We start from the raw sequence: 16,447 nt of genomic DNA on the forward strand, positions 1-16,447 counted from the left end.
GTGCCTCCTTTTCAGTTCTGGCGAAGGATCTCCTCCTGAAATGTTGACTGTTTATTCCCCTCCAGCGGTGCTGCCTGACTTGCTGAGTTTCTCCAGCATTTTATGAGTTTTTGCTAAAGAGAACTTGAGTCATTACAGAGAATGTTGCCAGCAAGGTGTCTGCTGTGAAATAAAGTGGCTGGAGAGTTTATCTTAAACCTGCCAGTTCTGACAAACCTATTTTAAGGCAATAGCAACACTTATTTTAAAGAGAAAGATTAGCTTTATTTATCACGTGCACATTGAAACATCGAAAACTACAGTGAAACATGGTGTTTGTGTCATTGTTTGCAATATGCTGGGAGCAGTCCGCAATGTTGCCATGCTTCCAGTGCCAACGTAGCATGCCCACAACTTAATTATCCTAACCAGCACGTCTATTCAGAAAGTGAGAGTCACAGGGAGAACATAAAAACTCCTTACAGCAGAAATGAGAAATGTTTAAGATTTTGGGTAAGATCTCAGGTATCTTTATTTTACCACTTCAGTGGTTTTGCAGAACTGCATCCTAGGAAAGCTTATTAAATTTTAAATGCTTCCTTGAGTTGGAGCAAACTTTAAACTATTTAGTATTTAATCATCAACAAGCTGTAAGGCGAGTCTAAAATATTAAAGAAAAACTCTTCATAACCTCGAATTAATTTGCTGCCTTTTCCTCACATGCCAATCTAGATAACAAATGCATATGTCAGTCTGTAACCAGCCACATTCGGGCACTTGGTACTTTCAACAAATTGGTTAATAAGTAAAAAGCGTGTAAAGATGAGCCGAGGAAATAACTATTCTAGAGTCAAACAAGCAAGCACTACCCTATGTATTTGTTTAAGTAGATACTGTATTAGTAACCATAGGGTGGGAAGCTTACTACTTTTATTTCCCACCCATGAGTGCACAAATGTGTGTAATTATTCTAGAGTCTTGTGCACCAAATACCCAAATGTAACAGGTTACAAACTTTATTTAGATTGGCATGCGAGGAAAAGGCAGCAACTTAATTCAAGTAATGAATAGTTAATGTTTTTAATATTTTATACGTTCTCTCCAGTTTTTCACAGATTCTGTCAATTTCAGTATTGTATTCAAGCTGCTAAAATTTTTATGTATCTGAGTCCAGCTTCTGGTTGACCTGATTATAATGTTATAGCGTGGGATAGTATTGGGGACAAAGTTTATAAGGCTCTGGCTTCAGTCCCAGCTTTGTGTTGAGATAACTGGGTCAGTAGTCAGATGAGAAACAGCAGAAGACCACTTGGATTCTTGTTTAAAAATCGCAAAATGTGTGAAGATCTAAGCAGACCTTGCTAGGATAAATGAATTAGTGAGTCATCTGCCTACATTTGCTGTTAAACCCCGTGTACAAAAAATAGCTTGATTGATGCTTTATCTGAAGAGTACCGTGGACAGTTTTCTAAGAGGATAGAACTTGTAGGTGAGAGATTTGGGATAAAGTGACATAGGTTGGTCTTGTGTTTGAGCTATCAAAGCTTCCTCATTTTCTGAAAGCTGTCCCAAGTACATTGTAGCATACAGGGAGTGTTTGGTGTCTGAATCTGTTTTCGATAGGCTTCACGAGCATTGATGGGAATCTCATTGAAACTTACCAAATACAGAAAGGACTGAATAGAGTGGACACGAAGAGAATGTTTCCATGACTAGGAGGGTACAACCTCAGAATAAAGGTAAATGCCCTTAGATCCTTTATGAAGAGGAAAAACCTCATCCTAACAACAGATGCGGCAAAGACAGATAAACTAAAAAAAAGAAAATTAATTTTTTTTCACAAGCAGGGCGGGAAGAGGTGTAGTCAAGAGAACTTTGAGAGGTTCATCATAATGAGTTATAAATTCTGGTACACCCTACCCAGTAGTACCCACCATAAAGGCTAGAGCAACTCGTGTAGACATCTCAGCAGAACCTCAGGCAATTCAGAATGAAAACCAGCCCTGCCAGTGATGCCCAGATCCTGAAAAATGAATAAATTAGAAGTCTTTTAAGAGACACTTAGATAGGTACATGGAGCTTAGAAAAAATAGAGGGCTGTGGGTAGGGAAATTCCTGGCTGTTTCTAGAGTAGGTTACATGGTCAGCACAGCATTGTTGGCTGAAAGGCCTGTAATGTGTTGTAGATTTCTATGTTCTATATCCAATGGTTAAGGATAATCTCTGCTTTTGAGTTTAATGGAGAGAAAAGAGAAAATTATACTGTATAGATTCTTTTTTAAATAGCTAGGATACTTGTTGGGCATCTGATAACTCCAACTAGAGGTTCATGAAAGTTCTCTTGACTACACCTCTTCCCACCCTGCTTGTGAAAAAAATTAATTTTCTTTTTTTAGTTTATCTGTCTTTGCCGCATCCGTTGTTAGGATGAGGTTTACCATCCGAGAGCATCTGAGATCCTCTACTTCTTTCAAAGAATGGGGTTTCCCTTCTGCTATCATCGATTCTCCTCTTACCTGCATCTCCTACATTTCCTTCACATCTGCCCTAACCCCATCTTTCCTCCGCTTTAACAGTGATAGGGCTCCTCTCATCTTTATCTACTACCCTACAAGTTTGTGACCTTAGTTGTCCTGCCCTACTACCCCACGAGACCCTGTCCTGATCCACTACCCCACAAGCCTCCATATTTGGCACAGTATTCTGTGTAATTTCTGTAATCTACAGTGGGATTCTAGCACTAAACACCTTCCTCCCCTTTTTGTGTTCCATAGGGATTACTGTCTCTGTGACTCCCTTGTCCACTCGTTCCTTCTCACAGATCTCCTCCTGGCAAGAGGGACAAGTGCTACACCTGTCCCTACACCTCTTTCCTTTCTACCATCATGGGCCCCAAACAGTCTGTTCATGTGAGACGACACTCTCACCTGCGAGACTGGAGTCATCTATTACATCTGGTGCTCTTAATGTGGCCTCCTTTACATTGGTGAGACCCTCACATAGATGGGGGGCATTTTTGCTGGCACCTTTGCCTTGTCTGCAACAAGGAGGTTTTCTCATTGGCCACCCATTTCAATTAAATTTCCCATTGGTAGTTGGGAAAGCAAAACTTCATATTCCATCTGGGTGGCTTGGGTGGCTTCTAACTTCATGGCATGAGCACCGATTTCTCTAACCTGAGGTAATTTCTACCCTTCCTCTTTCTTTCCATTCCCCATTCTGGTTCTCCTTCACCCATTTGCTTTTCCTCACCTCCCCACTACTTAGCGGTTATAGCTCTGTGAATCATAGATGACAGCCAGCATAAGTGCCCTGTTTTATATTCTGAGGGCAAGTCCAACTTGCGCACACATCTGTCTGTTTTTTGTATATGCAGTTGTCAACGCATCTGGTCCCATTATTAACATATTCTGCTGTTTGTGCTGAATGTTGTTTGTTCTTCACACTTGCAGGGTATTGGGACACTTTGAGAAGCCACTGTTCCTGGAATTGTGTAAATACATGTTCTTCGTGCAGCTTCATGAAGGGGAGTACATCTTCCGTCCCGGAGAACAGGATGACAGCATCTATGTGGTACAGGAAGGCAGGCTGGAACTCTGCATCACTGAGAATGTAAGAAAGCTTTTCCCTTGCACACTGCAGATTTAACCATTCAGAATGTTTTGTTCCCGTACAGTTGAACACTGCTATATTCTAGCTCCCATTAAGTCAACTAATTTGAGAGTTAATACGTTTATTGTCTGGCTTCTTCTGTCTTTCAGTAGTTATGTTAAAGTTGTTCTTTGAGAGGAGTTGCACCATTTGATGTGTGTGATAACGATAAGCTTATGGATAGACATACAGCCCTTTATTGTTTAAAATACTTCAACTATGACAGGGGTTTAATTACATTGTCAAGCATTGCAAATCCTTCCAGACAGCTATTGGTGATATTTCTGTCAGAGTTCCCATTGTGTTATTGAGAGCTCTGTCCATGTTAATTCAACTCTATAATGTTACCAGCATCCCCAACATTCAAACTGACAGCCATTGTTATAAATCATCATTACTGACTTTCTCATCTTTCTTGCTCAAACTGACCAGCTGATTAACTCCTCAAAACTAAAGCTGATTAAACTTAAATGCATTTGTTTATTTTGGCTGTGTCCTTGTATACATATAATGTCAAAATATGTGAACTCTATAAGCAGGAAACGTAGGGGTGTATGCCTATAATTTTATATTAATAGAATTTAAATGTATTGTTAATGCTTGCAAGGACTTGACATGTAAAATAAATATGGCAGCCACGTTGTACATATTATAATCCCCAAACAATCGAGATGAAATCTTTTTTCTATGTTGATTGAAGGAGTAGCGATAATTAGTATGTTGGGAGAACTAAGGTTCCCTCCTTCAATATGTAAATAAATTTTTATAGCTTAATTTAACCAACTGAACAGGTAGATATTATCTTAATTTAATGTTTCTTTTGGACGATGATATCACTTCTGACAAGCAGCACATGAGTGTCAATGTGGATCAAGTACTGGGCTGATTGTACTCTCAATTTTTTGCCATGAATAAGACTTAATAGTGAATTGTGTATCACCTTTAGTGCAGTGGAGGCCAACTGATTGATGCATTTATAAAGATGCCCATTTTACCATGTTCTGAGCTTGGTTCTGCTGGTGCTTCCATTTGAATAAAGGAACACAAAGCCTGATTGGCATCCCTCGACAATGTTATTTCCCTTTTGAATCCACTGTATAGTCAAAACAGGGCCTGTTCTAAGTGCTCTGTATAATTGCAATTTGATTTTGTTTCATTTAAGCTCCAAGTTTCATTGCTTGCCTAAGAAGGTAAGGATGATAACTTGGTCTAGCTGTGGCCAGTTTTACTAGAAACAGAAATCATTAATTAATTTTTGAATCTTCTTGATCCTTACAACACATTTAACATATGAACCTCATGTAAAGGAAGAGAAAAGCAGGTTTGGGAATGTAGAAAGATGCAAACAAAGAAATGAAGAAATTACCTCAGCCTCATTCTTGTCGTATTCTATTGCCATTTTAAGAATTGGTGCCCTTAATTTGGGGAGTTATGTTGTCTTGCATTTCCCACAAAACAGGGCTAATCAAAATATTTTAGAATCATTAGAGTTTATGTCTTCAGATTATGAATTTTAAAATGTCAAGCTGTTACAAATAATTAAATGTCTTCATTTTGCTCTTGATCAGGATGGCACTGAGGTTGTGGTGAAAGAAGTGTTGCCGGGTGACAGTGTGCACAGTCTCCTCAGTATACTGGATGTCATCACGGTGAGTCAATAATGCACCACAACAAGGCAATTTTATTAAGGAGTAAGCCACATAACTTGAACGTAGTTCTTGTTGGGCAGTTTGGATTTGTATTTTGTTCTGACAGTGGTACTCAGGCTTTCATTAATTATAGAATAAAATGGAAAGTGGCTTCTAGTGTTTTTATTATGCATTACATTTTATTATATTACATTTTCTTCTACATTTTCCTTTATCAATTTTTGAAACCTAATTACTGCCCCGTTTAGTCATAGTTTTCTGTATCGTTCTCAGCTTTGCTAGTAGCCTTAAATATATATCGGCCTCACCAACCACTCCATCTTGACATGTTCACCTTTAACCTTTTAAGATCCAGAATGATACTTGTGTTGGGTTTTTGGTAGTTCTATCTTTCACTTTTTATTGCAAAAGATTAGCATTTTTGCACGTAACCATTATTCTTCACAGGATCTGCAGCGCATGCTACCTGAACACAAGTTGTGGCTTGATCAACCACGACTGCATTGCCTAGGTGAGGGTGTCTGATGTTGAAAAACCTGAAACACCTGATAACCCCAGGTTACATCACTGATGATGCATTCAGAGCATTGTGAGATGTGCTCTTCAAAGAAAAAGTCTGTTCCTGATTTTCTTTGCTTCTTGAGCACCAATTGCTTTCCAATATTTCACTCAGAATAAATGATCCTATGCAAGGTGTGTTGGCATGTTTGAGATGCATCACAACCTGCCTGCACTCAGCACACACCAATGGAACTTTTAGCAGTGGTGACTGGGTAGTGGATAGCTGCAGGAATTGTGGCTGAATCCCACTTCCATCTCAAAGAGCTTAAAGCACTGAGCCGTTTGTAACAGATCCACAGCTCATTCCATTCTGGGGAAGAAATGGAGAAGTCTTTCACTGGTACTTGCTATCTGGTTTAAATTTGCTTGAACCTAATCAGTCTTTTAGAATCTAGCTACTGATGGGTTTCAAAAGGTTTCCTTCCATCCGGTCACGCAGCTAGTCCTAAATGTTAGCCCAGCATAATATTATTGATGCCTCGTCTTTCTGGTTGTATTTTCTAATGAGTTTATCATCATCAGTACTTAATAACGAATGATTCAGATGATGTGTCATATTGTATGTATATGTTCTACATGGTTGGACTTTCTCTATCCATGGTAAGAACCAAGTATTGTTTTAACTCAGAAAAACAGAAATAATATATATTAAAGGAAAAGTGAGGTAGTGTTCAAGGGTTCAATGTCTATTTAGGAATTGTATGGTAGAGGGGAAGAAGTTGTTTCTGAATTGCTGAGTGGGTGTCTTCAGGCTGCTGTACCTCCTTCCTGACGGTAACAGTGAGAAGAGGGCGTGTCCTGCGTGATTGACACTGCTCCTTGAAGATGTCTTGGATACTATGGAAGTTAGTACCCAAGAAGGAGCTGACTAATTTTACGACATTCTGTAGCTTTCAGTCCTGTGCAGTAGCCACCCTAATACCAGACAGTGTTGCAGCCTGTCAGAATGCTCTCCAAGGTACATCTGTAGAAATTTTTGAGTATTTTAGGTGACAAACCAAATTTCTTCAAACTCATGAAATATAACCACTGTCTTGCCTTCTTTATAGCTGCATTGATATATTGGCACCAGGTTAGGTGAGCTTGACACCCAGGAAATTGAAATTGCTCACTCTCTCCACTTCTGATCCTTCTATGAGGATTGGTTTGTGTTCCCTCACCTTACCCTTCCTGAAGTCCACAATCAGCTCCTTTGTCTTACTGACATTGAGTGCAATGTTGTTGCTGCGACTCCACTCAACTAGCTGGTATAACTCGCTCCTGTACACGTTCTCATCTCTTCCTGCAATTTTACAACAGCGGCTGTATCATCAGCAAATTTATAGGTGGTATTTGAGCTATACCTAGCCACACAGTCATGGCTATCTAAGCACACACCCCTGAGGAGTGCTATTGTTGATTGTTAGCGAGGAGGAGATATTATCACCAATCCGCACAGATTGTGGTCTTCTGGTTCAGAAGTCAAGGATCCAATTGGAGGGGGAGGTACAAAGGCCCAGGTTCTGTAGCTTATCAATCAGGACTGTGGGAATGATGGTATTAAACACTGAGTCAATGAACTGCATTTGCACATAGGTGTTTGTATTGGCCAGGTGATCTAAGGTCATATGAAGAGCCATTGAGTTTGCACCTATTGTGGTGAAAGGCAAATTGCAGTGGGTTTAGTCCTTGCTGAGGCAGGAGTTCATTCTAGCCGCAGCCAACCTCTCAAAGCATTTCATCACCGTAGATTTGTGTGTTACAGGGCACTAAGGTAGCGCACACCTCTTATCTGGGGCATTGGTATATTGTTGCCCTTTTGAAGCAGGTGGGAACTTTTGACTGTAGCAGTGACAGGTTGAAAACATCCTTGAATACACCTGCAAGTTGGTTGGCACAAGTTTTCAGAGCCTTAAACGGTACTCCATTGGGGCCTGCTGCCTTGCGAGGGTTCACCCTCCTTAAAGACAGCCTGACAATCGGCCTCTGAAACAGAGATCACAGGGGTCTTCACAGCTGTAGTTATATTCTCCCTTTCAAAGTGGGCATAGAAGGCGTTGAGCTCATCTGGTAGTGAGGCATTGCTGCCACTCATGTTACTTGGTTGCACTTTGTAGGAAGTAATGTCCTACAAGTCCTGCTAGAGTTGACGTGCATCCGATTTCATCTCCAACCTCGCTTGGAATTGTCTCTTTGCTCTTGAAACAGCCCTCCGCAAGTCATACCTGGTCTTGTACAGACCTGGGTCACCAGACTTAAATGCCACAGATCTAGCTAGCCCTCAGCAGATGATGAACCTCCTGGTTCATCCTCAGCTTTTGATTGGGAATGTACAGCATGTTTTATTGATGTCGGTAACTGTGCCATACTCATCCAGGTTTGAAGATAAATCCCTAATTACAGACCAGTCCACTGATTCACAGCAGTTTTGTAAGTGCTCCTGTGCTTCCCTTGTCCATACCTTTTTGGTCCTCACTACTGGTGCTGCAGTCATCAGTCTCTGCCTGTACTCAGGGAATAGAAGTACAGCCAGGTGATCAGTGTTCCTGAAGTGAGGGTGTGGGATACCACAGTAAGCACTCTTGATCGTAGTGGTCCAGTGTGTTGTTTCCTCTGGTACTACAATTGATTTGTTGATGGTAATTATTCAGTGACTTTTCAGGCTGACCTGGTTAAGATCCTCCATAATGATGTTGAAGGTATCAGGATGTGCTTTTTCATGCATATTGATCATATTGCTCAGATCATCTAGCGCCTGTTTGACATTGGCCTGAGGTGGAATGTACACTGCTACCAAAAGGATCGCAGAAATCTCCTGCGGCAGGTAAAATGGACGGCACTTGATTGCGAGATGTTCCAGGTCTGGTGAGCAGCACTAAGACAACACTGATACATTTGTGCACCAAGAGGAGTTGATCATGAGGCATACACCTCCACCTCTACTTTTGAGAGATTTAACAGTCCTATCCTGATGGTGAATCTGAATCGCTGCATCCACTATGGAAAGTACGAAAGAGGTTAACCAGGATTCCGTGAAATGAAGGACGCACATGGTCCTAATATCCCTCTGATACAGCATCCTAGCTCTGAGATCTTCGATTTTATTTACTAGAGACTGTACATTTGCCAGCAAGTTAGTTGGTATTGGGAGTTTAAGACCCCACTTCCGTAAACGCACTTGTATCCCTGACCTGCAGCTATGTTTCCTATGTGGAATCCGGGAAGAAGTGCAGCCACAATCAGCGTTGTTTTCGTCAGTTTTAAGCAGTGATAGTTCATTCATTGTACAGACCTTGGAAGCAGTTGTGATTCTCAGCTGTATCAGGCTGAAACGTATCCATTGACCTGTGCTGCAGCAGCTTGCCGTTTCCAAGGGCCCCTCCCCCCCCCCAGACAAGAAGAGGAAATGGCAGATGCCATTCCTAATAACATTTAAGATCTGTAATTCTAACATGCTGGATTTCACAAACTTTAGAAGTGATAGAGAACTGATCAGGAACCAATTAATGCTTCTTAAACAACTTGAAATTTTAAGATTTTGTATGAATAACAGTTATGGTTGTGCTTATGACATAATTATGTTAGTCAGAAGATTCTATGGTCTGTAGCAGACAGTTCAATTATCTGATAGGATCTCATTTATTTTGATTGAATAGCACTGCATTTCTGTGTTGAGTTCTGATATAATCAGGCAAATATATCTCTTACATTGGATGAGAACGCATCACGGAAAACATCACTTCTTTTCAAAGTTGCAGTGGATTGTGAAACTGGCATTTATCAGACTGCATATTTCATATTGAATCAATGTTCCAAAATAGTACCAGTTTAGCCTTCTGAATTAGAAGGTTATGTGGCCAAGTTCCCAAATGCACACTTGAGTATATGATCTTGGCTGACTCGATTTCTGTGCTGATGGGGATTGTATCCCTCTTGGATTGGGTGAAGCAGTGTCCATTGTGACCTTTGAGGTAGGCATGAAAAAGGCCATAACTTTTTTTAAGGCTAACAAATATTCCTCAATCAACCACAATGGGAAGAGAGAGAGAGAGAGTTTGGCTGTAAATTCACATTGTGTGTAAACGCTGGCTTTTCTAAATGACTACAGCAGATGCAATACCAGGCCACTTATTTATCTGTAAAATTTATTTGGGCATCCTGTGGCAGAGATGTTGCTTGCTTTCATTCTCCTTGCTTGGGTTGAATGGATCAGAAGCATTTTCGGTTGTCCACCCAGTACTGAAAATCTGTCCTACAAAAGTACCTGAAGCTGGAACTGATATTGTACCATTACTTGACAATGTTAAATTGGCCTAGTGTATTCTGCTCATAGATGCAGAAAAATCCAACCTAGCTAATGACCTCAATCATCAGCAAAATAACGGATGGTGACTTACTAATACTAACTTGGCTTTCATCAGAAAGGAGGAGAGGTGAGAATGACCTCAAGGAAGCATTTGACTAACATTGTGGGAATAGGAAGCCTTGACAAAAATGAAATCACTAGTTGTGAAGGCACAAACTGATTTTATAATTATGTATTTTTTAAAATTAATAATAAATATAAATTTGTTTAACTGAATTTGATTTATAATAGATGGTTGGAGCTGTACTTGGCAGAAAGGATGATGTTTGGAGTTGTTGGTCAATCATCTGGGCACAAGAATGTCACTTCAGGAGCTGTTCAATCCTTGGGCAATATTCTCAGCCCAATGATCTTCTGCCATTTTAACAGTGACTGACCTTCCAAAGTGAAGTTAATAGTGGGAATGTTTGTTTCATACAGAACAATTTTCAATTCCGTTTGTAATCCGTGGTTAAAATGGCAAATGGTGTGATGGCCTTTATTAGTCAGGGGATTGAGTTCAAGAGTTGTGAGGTCATCTTGGAGCTCTACAAAATTCTGGTCAGAACACATTTGAAGTATTCTGTTCATTTCTGGTCATCTCGTTATAGGAAGGATGTGGAAGCTTTAGAGAGGGTGCAGAGGAGATTTACCAGGATGCTACCTGGATTAGAGAGCATGCCTCATGAGGAATGATTGAGTGAGCCAGGGCTTTTCTCTTTGGAGCGAAGGAGGATGAGAGGCTACTTGATGAAGATGTATAAGATGATAGGGGGCATAGATAGGATGGACAGTCTGAGCCCTTTTCCCAGGGCAACAATGACTAATACAAGAGAACATAAATTTGAGATGATTGAAATACAGTATAGGGGGCATGTCAGAGGTAAGTTTTTACACATTGGTAAGTGCATGGAATTCACTACCAGGGGTGATGGTAGAGGCAGATACTTTAGGGACATTTAAGGAACTTAAATAGGCACACGGATGAAAGAAAAATGGATGGTTATGTGGGAGGGAAGGATTAGATTGATCTTGGAGTAGGTTAAAGAGTCAGCACAACATTGTAGGCTGAGGGGCCTGATCTGTGCTGTACTGTTGTGTGTTTATGTTTTATGAAATAGTTTTTACTTGCAAGCAGCAATGGCTAGACAATAATCAAACCGGAGATGATAAGTGGCAAGAATGTTCATGCCACAATAAGCAATTACCATCTCCTGCGAGAGAGACTTAGGCCATCTACCCTTAACAATCAATGGCATTGCCATCAGTGAGTCCCCTTTAATAGGTATCATAGTGAATGCAGACATTTTGGGTCACACTCTTGTGTTCCAGTGATCTTCTGTCCCACGCAAGGCAGGAGAATGTTGTAGATCTCTGGATGAACAGAGGCCAAACAACATTTGAGGAGCTTAATTCCTTCCAGGCCAAACCTGCTCACTGATTGACACCCTACCTGGCCATTCATTTGCTCCACGTGCACACCATGGCCGCAAGGTGTGCCGTCCAAAATTAGCACAACAGTTACTCTGACAGATCCTCCTAAGCCACAACTCACGGATTCCTTTAGTTACTTTGATTGGATGAAATTAAGCACCATTGAACAGTAAGTATTAGTTTGTGTAAGTAACAGTTTTCTTTTTGCATTTCTAGGGTTACCCTGCTCCTTATAAAACCGTCTCCGCACGGGCCTTATGCACGTCCACTGTTCTGCGTTTGCCAGCCAGTGCTTTTCAATCAGTCTTCCAGAAGTACCCAGAAACTCTGGTCAGAGTGATTCAGGTAAGAATTTGATATCACTCTGAAAACTGCAGATGCTGTATACAGGTTGCATCAAAGTATTGGTTTGTATTGTTCCATTGCACCTTGATGCTGAGGAAACTGGGGTTACCCTTGAACCTATTTGATATGGTGCTTTGGCATCTTGATCCTGAGGTAGTTACATCAGAGGATTCCTGGTTGATTCTTCCTTGTTCAGATTTTTATCCTAATTGAGGTCTTAGTGGTTATTTAGATTGGTTATGGAAAGAAACTTAAATTAATAATAAACAAATAAATGGCTTCTTTATTGCCTTAAAACATGCCAGTCTGGACAATTTACATTGCAGAATGCTTTGCACAGCACACAAGATCAATATAATGCATATTATTACTTGCTAACTCAGTTAATTGCCTTTTATGCAATCTATGCACAGGATCAGATATGTACTAGAAGTGTTTTATCAAATGGGTTTGAGTGAGGAAATCATTTTTACAATATTATCTCCTTCAATTGTTCTGCTAATGCTTCTGTTGTTTAGTGAGTGATTTTAAATTTAGCGTGGCAGAGTGGAATGCGTTTCTACCAGAGGAAGTGCAAGCTGCTCCTTCCCTCCGCTAGCCTACAGGTCACCCTTGGGCAAGGTGTAGCACCTGCTTAGCCCTTCCCCCCCGCCCACCCAATCAAGGTCACGTGAAGCCACGGGCAAAGGTAATGGATGGTCGTATGAGCAGCTGGTGCATAGCACAAGTGCTGGTTATGCAACCACTGACGCCAGGTAGACATCTCTGAAGAGTATTGATAATGGCTGGGGTCACCTGTCTTGTAAAGACACTGCCCAGTCGAAGGCAATGGCAGACCACTTCTGGAAAAAAAATTGCCAAGAACAATCATGGTCATGGAAAGGCTGTGATTGCCTGTGTCATACGATATGGCACTTAATGAACAAACAATTTAAAATTTGGATGTTGTCCTATTTCATTATAATGAGTAAAAGTAATTTATTTAAGTCCCTTTTTGTAGTACTGATCATAGTTGATGATGAGCATTTGGTGTGATATGGTTAAACACTGGATAGTTCATCTGGCTGTATTCCAATGCTACTAACCCCATTTCACACACACAGTATTGTACTTGGGCCCCTTGTATTGGCGTCACTTTGCAGTGTGTTTACTGCAGATAAAGATTTTTCAGAACAGCTCAGAATGGGTCATTCTTTCCAGGGAAAGAAAGCAGTGTTCGTTCTCATTGACATACAGTGGCTGTATGCTGAAAATATTATAAGTATACCATTTGGCAATGAGAGGGTAACGATATACTTACAATATCAGTCAGAGCAATGGAAAAAGAGGCTCTAATATGCTGCTAGGTTATCTTAGAAGCTATCAAATAATGGGGTGCAGATGAACACATTTGTGGAAATCTGGAAAAGAATATTAGGACTGTGAGTGAAGATGGGAAATGCTTAAAGTTTGCATATGAACTGTTGCCTTTATGGATTGTTTTTCCCAATGAGGAATGAAGCAGTCTATGTTTTAATCTGGAAGCCAGAGAAGATCATTTTTTATTTTAGGAGCATTTGGGAAAATGATGCTCACAATATGTATGGTTCTGGAAAAGTGGCAAAAAAAAAAATGCAAAAAATCCTTGGGCTGATTTCAAAAGGAACATAAGTCATTTGGCCCAGTAGATTTGACTCTAATGTTAGCAAGTTAAACAGTAAAGGAAGGCCTTCAAAGGGGAGTTGATTTCAGTTTAGTCCAGGTATATTACAATGAGGTTCATCTCCTTACAAGCAGCCATAAAGCACAGAAACCCAATAGAACCCATTATAAAAATACTTTCAAAACAGCCAATTAGCAGAAAAAAACAAATCACGTGGGGAAAAGCAACATTTCTCCAGCTCATGAGGCTATCAAAAATGTAATGTTGGATTTTTCAGAGAGATGCTTGCAGTTGAGCAATGGCGTTTCCCACTCGAGTATCACAAATTCTGAAACTCCTCTACAGGACTTGAACTCCCCGAGAGTTCCTGCTAGTCATCTCCCAGCTATTGGAAGCCTGTGAGATTTAGCATTGGAGTGGCCACTCCCTGCCATTGTCCCAGCAGTTAATTTGTAAATTTCTCTTGCTGAACTGCACCAGATTACAGCAGGTGATGTTTCAACAATACCATTAATGTTAATGGGGGAATAGCAGAGAGCCGGAGAGGCAAGTTTAATGCACTTAACGTATTTTGAAGTAACTACATTGACTTTAGTTGCTTATCATGTTTCAATTTTTTATATTTTAAAATAGATTTTTTTAATTTAAAAAAATCTAAATTTATTAGTTTTGGCAGGAGGTTGGATCTAAGCCTTATCAAATGGTTGGACCATTTACACCAGAAAGGCTTTGTGCTAGAACCACAGAACATTACAGCACAGAAACAGGCCTTTTGGCCTTTCTTGGCTGTGCCGAACCATTTTTCTGCCTAGTCCCACTGACCTGCACCTGGGCCATATCCCTCCAAACCCCTTTCATCCATATACCTGTCCAAGTTTTTCTAAATGTCAAAACTGAGCCCGTATTTACCACTTCATCTGGCAGCTCATTCCACACTCCCACCACTCTCTGCGTGAAGATGCCCTCCCCCCCAATGTTCAAGACGTACAAACAAGCTGGATGAACTCAGCAGGTCGGGCAGCATCCGTTGAAAGGAGCAGTCAACGTTTCGGGTCGAGACTCTTCGTCAGGACTAAAGAAGGGGGGCAGGGGCCCTATAAAGAAGGTGGGGGGAGGGTGGAAAACCAATCAGAGGAAAGATCAAGGGGTGGGGGAGGGGAAGCAGGGGATAGGCAGGAGAGGTGAAGAAGGAATCTAAGGGGAAAGCACTATGGGTAGTAGAAGAAAGCAGAGTCATGAGAGGTGATAGGCAGCTAGAAGAGGAGACAGAGTGAAGGTGGGATGGGGGAAGGGAGAGGGAGGGAATTACCGGAAGTTGGAGAATTTGATGTTGAAATGTTCCCCCCCCAATGTTCCCTTTAAACTTTTCCCCTTCACCCTTAACCTATGACCTTTGGTTTTTTCCTCCCCTATCCTCAGTGGAAAAAGCCTGCTTGCATTCACTCTATCTATACCCATCTAATTTTATACACCTCTATCAAATCACCCCTCAGGGAAGGAGCTCCATACAACATACAACCTGGGCTACATACAACCTTGCTGAGAAGACTTGAACTGATTTTGTTCAGGAAATTGCAGCTTAAAGATCTGACGAAAGCTAGCGCAGACCCACTGCCTGTGAATATGAGCAGCTCACTACTTATCAGCTTGTTCCAGACCATTGGGATTAATGTGAAAAATAAAGTGAAGATTTAGGCTGGATGGCATGTTCATAATTCAATTATGGGGGAAAAAAATGAACACAAAGTATGGAGAACTGAAGGAGGAATTGACCAAAGTGTGGGAGGGTGTATCAGAAAGTATGTTAAGAGGAATACCAGTACTTTAAAAAAAATTATTAATATCTAAACAGTAAAATGGTATTCAAAAGCAGAATAGCAATCAGAAAGAATATCTTGAAAGGGAGGGTGTCTAGAATACTTTATCAGTGTTGCATTAAATGAAGTAGAAAATTAGTTTAAAAACATAATTTTAAAATGTCAGTAGCGTTCAAATAAAGAAAAGCCCCACAGTGTGCACAGAATACAGCGTAGATTAGCAATGGGGAGGGCTGGCTACATTCTTTCGGACTGAGGACTGATGACATGAGAGGGGGGAGTTTAGAATGCAGCAGTTCTGAGGGGTGGGCAGTGTGGAGGAAAGGAAAGAGGGATAAATGTAGCAACTACAGAGACAGCTGGTAATGTGTGAACTTTGAGACATTAATTAGGACTAAGTTCAAAGTAGGTTTATTATCAAAGTACATTATGCAATCTTGAGATTTGTCTTCTAACAGGCAGCCACAAAACAAAGAAGCCCAAGGGAAATCATTAAAAAAGACTATAAACACCCAATATACACAGGAAAAAAATCGTGCAAACAATAAATATAAGCAAATAGTATTCTGAACTAAAGTCCACAAGGGAGTCTGTCCAGTTCAGTGCAGAACTGGCCCGTCTCTCGCCTTAAGTCCTGACACCCTGACCTGTTCAATTTGGCCCGGCTAGATCGTTGACCAGACATCAGGTTCAGTCGCTTTGATACTCTCTGGGGTCTGGACCCCACTGCCTTGATTTGGCTTGTACCCGACCTTTCCAATTCATCCTGAAGCTTAAATCGATTGAATTACCGTAGATTCCGGATTTTAAGCCGCTACTTTTTTCCCACATTTTGAACAGCTTTGAACTTTGCGGCCTTTAAAACGGAGCGGCTAATACATGATTTTTTTCATGCCGCCTCGTAAACATTTTGCCTCATAACAGTAGACCAATAAAATTGATGAGTAGTTCACAGAGGTCCAATGAAATTGTACGATAAATCAAGCGCACTTTCACAATTAAATTATTGTAAATCAGTCATTTGTACTCACCCTCATCAACATGG

At 40.7% G+C, this 16,447-nt stretch overlaps 1 protein-coding gene across 1 annotated transcript in view; it reads left to right on the forward strand.

Moving 5' to 3' along the window:
- The window catches only part of pnpla7b (patatin-like phospholipase domain containing 7b), a 331,521-nt gene that overhangs the window by 66,487 nt on the left and 248,587 nt on the right, over positions 1-16,447 (forward strand). Inside the window, exons 8-10 of the mRNA XM_073052200.1 lie at positions 3,432-3,591; positions 5,199-5,279; positions 11,815-11,943. Coding sequence (XP_072908301.1) covers positions 3,432-3,591; positions 5,199-5,279; positions 11,815-11,943 — 370 coding nt within the window. The remainder of the gene's footprint in view (positions 1-3,431; positions 3,592-5,198; positions 5,280-11,814; positions 11,944-16,447) is intronic.

This window comes from Hemitrygon akajei, chromosome 7, assembly GCF_048418815.1.
Source record: "Hemitrygon akajei chromosome 7, sHemAka1.3, whole genome shotgun sequence".
NCBI lineage: Eukaryota > Metazoa > Chordata > Chondrichthyes > Myliobatiformes > Dasyatidae > Hemitrygon > Hemitrygon akajei.